General features: G+C 44.9%; 1 protein-coding gene across 2 annotated transcripts; it reads right to left on the bottom strand.

Moving 5' to 3' along the window:
* Positions 1-636: 636 nt before the first annotated feature.
* On the bottom strand, positions 637-7,027 carry zfand5a (zinc finger, AN1-type domain 5a). Of its 2 annotated transcripts, none has more exons than XM_019259487.2 (6): positions 6,720-7,027; positions 3,959-4,120; positions 3,465-3,567; positions 3,284-3,369; positions 2,675-2,803; positions 637-2,575 (listed from the first exon to the last, which is right to left on the bottom strand). In XM_019259487.2, exons 2-6 carry the CDS (start codon positions 4,116-4,118, stop codon positions 2,427-2,429), a joined length of 627 nt encoding a protein of 208 aa, XP_019115032.1. In that variant the 5' UTR covers positions 4,119-4,120; positions 6,720-7,027; the 3' UTR covers positions 637-2,426. The 2 variants fall into 2 exon arrangements, with proteins under 2 accessions (XP_019115032.1, XP_019115031.2); XM_019259486.2 differs by having other exon boundaries at positions 6,652-7,027.
* Between the last annotated feature and the right edge of the window lie 558 nt (positions 7,028-7,585).

The raw sequence follows: 7,585 nt of genomic DNA on the forward strand, positions 1-7,585 counted from the left end.
TCCCAGCTGACTCTGGGCAAGAGGCGGGGTACACACTGGACAAGTCGCCAGTTCATCACAGGGCACATAGAGACAAACAACCATTCATGGTCACGTTCACACCTACGGCCAATTTAGAGTCACATGCAAACTCGACACAGAATTCGAACCAGGAACCTTCATGCTGTGAGACCTTAAATACACATTTCATGTGTTTGTTTGTTTTAAATGTCCATAACACATACATACATACATACATACACACACATATATATACACACATATACATACACACATATACATACACACACACACATACATACATACATACATACAAAATGGGAGCCCTGCATGTACGTGAAGATGGAGCAGTTTCTTCCAGAGTTTAGGGGATTAATTCTTCCTGTGTGACCCAGACGAGGTTTGGACAAGAGTCTCTTGAGCGAGTTTACAGCCTGTGCTGCCAGAACTCTGTATTAACACGAGGATGCTAAAGAGGCCGGGTTAGTCGGGGTAAGGGATTACAGGGTTGTGCTGGAGCTCCCGGCGCTCCTACACTATTCTCGTCTTGACTGAAATTACCTCCAACTATCTTGTGCTGAATCATCTTCCCAAAGCGACTCGGTTAAAAAGAAGTGCACACACGACGAAGCTTGGTAATGTCTCTCTGTACAGTTTTATTTACATGATACTATTCTGTCGTAATGCTGGATAGCAAGATTATATGTAATACATAAATATCAACACAGTTTGTTGTTTTTTCATTTTTTGTACAAATTTGCATATAACTAAGAATCAGAAAGGAAAAACTCAAACGGATACATACAGTTGTCTCGTAAATGAAAAACATCCTTACAGGGGAGGGGGGCAAAAAAAAGAAGAAGTGGATCGGGGTGGAGGGGGTTAACACAAGTCACAAACATACATGTTTCAATGTGTCAGGCAGCCGTCGCACACACACACTCGCACACACACACACACACACACTTCTCTACGGTGCTTTCTTTTAATAAATCTAGCTCTGGCATGCTCCTGTAGTTCTGTAAACATGTGCTGATAAACCGGGTAGCTCCACAGACGGAAAGGACACACACACACACTCTTTCTGTTAGCGCATTAAAATAAAAAAATCATGGTTCACATACCCCTAATTCCACAAATGCACTGAATACATGCGCTAACATCAGTACAATATCGATGGAAGAGAACAAAAAAGATGATAATAAAATATAACATAATTGTCTCTCAGCAAATAAAAACCCCTAAGTCGACCGAGTGAAACACTAATGTAGATGAAGAGTAACTCATGCATTTATCCCATTCAGTTCATTCACGCCCCTAAAAATTCACCTAACAGGCCAACGCGCCAGGGGAAGGGAAGGGTGCCATCCTTCCTTCTCAGGCCACACATCGGTACGCACAGCCCTGCACCAGGCGTCTGTGATGGGTGGTGGTGGAGGTGGTGATGGGTGGTGGTGGAGGTGGTGATGGGTGGTGGTGGTTTAAACTCTGTTACCCTTGAAGTCCATTGAAAATGTTTGGAATCAGCGTAACGTGGAGTAATCTGTCTGTCCCTGTCTAAGCGTGATACCTCCAGCTTTAAAATGGAGCAGCCTTTTTTTTTTGTTTTGTTTTGTTTTGTTTTTTAAAATCACAATCAAACCGATCAAAGTCAACACGGACATGCTGATCAGAGGGGTCACGGAGGCTGACTGACTATCAAGATGATCCATTGTTCCGCTGGGGTTGAAGCTGGATGGAAAACAAACGGGGAAGACGACAAAAGCTTAACACAGCAGCTGTGAGGTAGGTAAAGCTAGGAAAGACAGAGACAAGGTAACAACGCCCCTTGTGCATGGTCGGGGACACTTGTACGGTTCTCCAAACGTTGACGGACTCCAGTACCAACGGAGTAATAAAGGTCGAGGGACTGTTACGCTGTGTAGTCTGGATGTTTTTGAAAAAGATCACGTGACAGGGATCTGAGTGAAATGGTCTTACGGTTTGGCACAAACTGGCGCCTGGTTTCTGGGGGTGAGAGGAGCGCAGCGTTACCTGGACAGTTAGCCTGGGCTGCTCTTAATTATAAGACAATACATATTCTTAAAAAAAAAACAAAACGAAGAGAGGGACTGAACAGCGGCAAAGTCACACCACAGAAAATAGGATAAAACAAACTAATGAATTAATCAAAAAAAGAAAAAAGTGATCATTCATGCATCTCCCTCAGACAGGATCTTTTTTTTTTTTCTTCTTCTGTTTTTTTTTTCTTGAGGTTGTAATTTTTCATGAATCAAGTCCTTTCAATCCTCACATGGCCACTCGGTGCCAGTGCTCATTCCAAAAGGTTCACACTCATACTCCAGTCTTTGTCAAAGATGTTGTCATCGTCTGCTTCTGCTTCTGCTGTTGTTGTTGTTGTTGTTGTTGTTGTTGTTTTGTCAAATCTATATTCTCTGGATCTTGTCGGCCACCACCACGGGGTTCTCCTTGCGGATCTTGGCGGCAGCCTCGGCCTTGTAATCGTAGGGACAGTTGTGCTTGTCGGAGTACCGGTGGATGCCGCAGAACAGGTTGCCGCAGCGACAGTCAAAGCCTGAAAGCACAATGTATTTATTTTTTTTAAAAAGGGTCAAACCCAGAACAGGAGGTGTTTTTCTATCCGTGACCAGCTAAACTATTATCGCCGACTCACCTGTAAGGCCCACTCGTTTGCGGCACATGAAGCACCTGTTCTTCTTGGGTTTGGGGGTGTCACCTTTGCCGTCTTCACTGCTGGAAGAAGCTACAGGAGTTGGGCTAGAAGCAGCAGGCTGGTTTACAACTACACAAAGAGAGAAGAAAACACATTAGTCATGCTCAGTTTCATTTGTAATTATCTGACACATCTTTAATTTGCAAGAGCAGTGGATTAATGAGTTTTGTTCGCGTGCAAACACACTGGAAATCGTGTACTTTTTGTCCCAAATGATCGTAATTCGAACGTTCCTTATCTGCTTAATTGCCGTCTCTTGTTCTTGGCAGAAAATAGTGCACTACTCTGAGAAAGCCTCTGGCAGGCGGCATCAGATCTGAGAAAGCCCTCTGGTGTAGAGGTATTTTTAAACACGGTTATTTTTGAGCTGTCTCGCTTTCTTGGAGGCTGTAACGAAAACCAGCAGTACCAAAAATAAACTGTGGGTCCTACAAGGCGATGTTTGCCTTGAGGAGTAGTCTGTATGTGAGCGATCACCTGCGTGTGTTCAATGTCTGCTGCTACGAGTGTATTCATGAGCGATGTGTGTGTGTGTCTGGTGTTCCTTACCAGGTTCTAAGGGTTCTGGCTTATCCTCTCTCGAGATGCTCATCTCTGTCATTTGTTGAGTCACAGGAAGAGATCCTTGAATAGTTCTAAAATAAAAAGGGAGAAACAACGGTTCACACCTTCGCCAAATTTAAAAACAAAGCTCATCATCTTCCTTAAACAAACAAGAGCAAATACTGACCTAGACATGTCTGGTGAAGAGGCAGGGGAGGCATCAACCTTGGCTAGACTGGCTTCTAGTCTCTGGATGGCTGAGGCCTCTGAGGTAGGACTAGCAGCAGAGCCTGGAGGCGAACAGAGTGAACTCCGTTAGACACAGAGAACAAAACATGAACAAGAGAACTGTTAAATATGAAATAACTATGTATCTGTTGTTTGAAAACAGGCTAAAACGTCCATGTTTGACCTTAGAAATGCCTAAAAGGAGTGAACACCCACATAACCTTGAACACTGTAATGAAGGAAACAGCTGTCTTTCATTACACAGAGTGGAAAAACAGAAAGAGAAAGAGAGAGGGAGGACGGGCGAGGGCGAGAAAAGCTGGGAAAACACACCGACCGGCCGAGAACTGGTTTCTGAAAACAACGTGAGCTCTTCCTGGAGCCCGTCTGCCTGATCTCTGGCTGTAAATCTGTAGTTTGTTTGTGTGTTTACATGCGTAGGGACTCACTTACCCATAGGGCTGAGGGGGCTCATGCGGTCGCTGCTCTGCTGCCGCGTCAGGTGCTCCTTGTAGCATACGGAGCACATGCCATTGGTTCTCGGGTTGCCATAGAAACCACAGCCTGTGGCACAAAGCATGGGCACCGGGCTCTGGTTCGTCTCTTGGGCCATTGCTACAATGAGAGAGAGAGAGAAATGTTTAATAGACTGACAGAAACTAGTGTGTGCGCCGGAGAAACTGGTTGGGCTGATAACAGGAGTGATATTATGAAAATCAGAGAACAACACGCCTTCGTTTCACCGCAGGAAGTCCAGGGAACAAACAACGCTCGCTGTGTTCTGTTCAGTACCTTGGCAGAAACTGGGCCTCTGTCCTGTCCCACAGCCTTTTTAGTACAAACTCTTATTTTCACATCATTACGCTGCTTTAAAGCGGCGACGTCACCGTGCGTCACGCCCCGTCATCACTTCCTCAGAGTAGACAAAAAAGTTCTGACGAAGTTCTGAAGAAGTTCTGACTCACGCGACCACAAAAAGGAACAAAAAAAAAAAAGAAAGACTCGAGATAACGGATGAAGATGAAGAAAACAGGCCCCGCTTTCCCTCCCTCCCTCTTTGTGGTTCTTGCCACACGAGGTATTTCAAAACTTCCCGAGTCAGTTCTCCGCGCTCGCTCACGCCCCGTAAACGAGCCCGTATGAGCGTGCGATGACGTCGTTGCCGGGCTCTGTCGTAATGCAACACACCAGGAATTTGTGTAATGGAGGAAGGAGGAGGCGGATCAAAAACACCTTGATGAATGAGCAAACACACACACACACAGACAGGAAGGCCTAGAGTGGTTGGGTAAGGCTTCCTGTCTGTCTGACTGATTTACAAATCATCAGATCGACTGATACCAAACACCCCCCCTCATCCAACGCCATACTCCCCCCTTGTAAACAACCTTTGGCCCCTTTTGTGCTGTAACATGGCAGCTGCGTCGGTGTGAAGCTCGTATATATTCTGGTCACGGACACAAACAAGAGCAGGCGAGCTTAATGTTCCCGGAGAGGCTGGCAGTTGTTTCAGAACGTCCTGTCAGTTCACTCGAGGTGTCCCGACCTCACCAAAAGACTAACAAGTGCTATTAAATTTTCAGCTCCCCTCCTCCCTCCCTCTCTCTCTACCTCCCCCACCCCTGCATGTTATCACTCCCGTGTCAACAAAGGGTTTCCTTGGAAAAGCCCACAAAGACCTTCTCTCCCTTCACGCGTCACGTGTTCGACTGCTGACTGCTGAAAAAATACCAGACAGTTGGACTGAGTTAGGAGGCTGGTAACTCCCGTGTTTCCTAACACACACACGGTCATCGCTGATATCTTCACCTAGACAAGAAAAACACGTCGAGGCCCCTTCAGCAGCCCCGTTAGATTAACCCTGACTTGTTGACTTTCTGACACAAAGGAACAATGGATGGAGATGTTGAGGCTCAGCTGTCACATTTTAAAAAGGCCCAGCTGTCAGACAAACAGGCAGGCGTGTTAACCTCACCTTTAAATCTACCTGGCTTTCAACTGGATACGAATCCACACAGGATGCTACTGATGAAAAACAGACGACGTCGGGGTGATTATAAACACATCAGCGAGCTGAAATCACCAAAATATTTCTTTCTCCTCCCTGTTTTTACACCGTGATGTGTCGTAGAACAACACACATCCGTCAGTCAGGGGGTTTCCAGCACCGTGCAGATAAGAAAACCTTTGCCACCAACTTCCTTTCACAGCAAAAAAAAAAAGTGAAAACCAATCGACGGTTGGACCAGTTTGAAGAAGATATCACATAAAAACAACAATAACTTTGGTGTATGAGTCGCAGGCTCGGCTCATATTTCAGGGCCCTGCTGGGCTCAAAACTACTGAGTCACACTTGAAGGACAAAAAGCCCCTGTGTTGTTGTTTTTGTCAGCAATGTGTTATTATATTTTGGATTTAAAAATAAAAAAGGGGGATGAGCAGATGAAGCGAGGAGCGGTGGTGTTTTCTGAAACAGTCTAGACAGACAGTGTGCTCCCTTTGTTTCTGCTTTCTCTCCTTTGTCTCTCTCCTGCTTCCTGTTTAGCAGACATCTCCCCCTGTTTTTCTTACAAAGAAGCAACGTGAACAACCTCACCATTACATAATCACCTTTAAAAAGTGCTCACAAACGTAAACACATAGCTCTTTAAACTACTTCCACAACAACAACAACAACAACAAGCAGCAAACACAGGGCAGAGCTCGTTTTAAATATTCAACCAAAACGGATGTGGGGTCATTTTAAACTCGAAGCAGCCTCGTTTCTTCGTGTGTATTCGCCTGAATTTTCTATTTCCAGATAGGAATTAGCTGGCTTTAGTTGCCCCACCATCCCCCTCCAAGCTCGGGGCAAATAGAAAAACAAGCCACCACCACCAGCACCAGCAGCAGGAGCAGCTAGCTCCCTCCCTTGTTTTTCAGTCACGTTTGACGGCTTGTGATATTTCCAGGCACGAAGGTGAAGCTGGTGAACTTAAAACCAACATAAAACACCAAATCTTTGCTTTTAAACACCAACCTGACCTTTCAATCCGCCGTTAAAGGTCGCCATGACCGACCGTCAGCTTATAGTTTAAACACCCACCTCCACCTCTGTCGCCTTTTTTTTATTTTTTTTTTATAAATAATTATTTTTCGTTGTTTACCTCGACAAGCTGAGCTCACTTCAAAAATCATTAAAAAAAAAAGTGTTAAAAAATTAATCCATCATCACCTGCTTTTTTTTTTTTTTTTTTTTTTTAAATCGATGGAAGTTTCTCGCGAGACGTCAGCGGGAAAAAAGTAGCCGTTATGTCCTCGCGCACAAGAAGAAGATGAAGAAGAAGATGAAGAAAAACAAAATGTCGACGGTTTGTGTGGTCCTGGTTCCTCGGCGTGTCTCCGTAGCGCTGTCCCCTCCGTGTCAGGCCGGTTCAGGGTGGGTTCAGGTGGGTTAAGGTGGGTTCAGGTCTCCCTTCCTTCGCCCTCCTACCTCTCTCTCTCTCCGTCTCCCGTTCCTTCTGGATGGATGTTTGTTTCCTTCTTTAGTAAGAGGAGTGGCGGGTGATGTCACGGCTAGAATAACGCGCTCCCATTGGCTGGCAGCTGAAGCCCCCGCCCCCCTTCTCCCTCCCCTGCTTTATGTACAGTTAGACTAGCGCATGCGCACAGCCGGAGTTATTACACATCCATTCGTCATCCTCCTACAAGGCCACGAATCTTTTTATTGAGTAATCCACATAAATGAATGGACACATGAATAATAGTGGCAGAGCTGACACGACTGATTTTTTTATTATTGTTATTTTTTTTTATAGTATGATTAAGAGGGTAATCTCCTGGGAAGGCCCCATTACAGTGGCGTCACTAGGCCTATTTTAGGGGGGCTTCAGCCCCCCTATTCTCAAGCCCCCCTAAATAATTTGGTGGTGTTTTATTATTATTTTTATTTATTACATTTTTTTTTCACAAAAAAATGCCTATTTATGCAATACAAAGTGGCCAGAATATGAGTTTAAACCAATAATCATATAAACTGTCATTATTCACTTAAATATGATCATAAATCTCATTTCATCGGGTACGGTAGAGAGAGCCCCT

Source organism: Larimichthys crocea, chromosome III (genome assembly GCF_000972845.2).
Source record: "Larimichthys crocea isolate SSNF chromosome III, L_crocea_2.0, whole genome shotgun sequence".
In the NCBI taxonomy this organism is placed as follows: Eukaryota; Metazoa; Chordata; class Actinopteri; family Sciaenidae; genus Larimichthys; species Larimichthys crocea.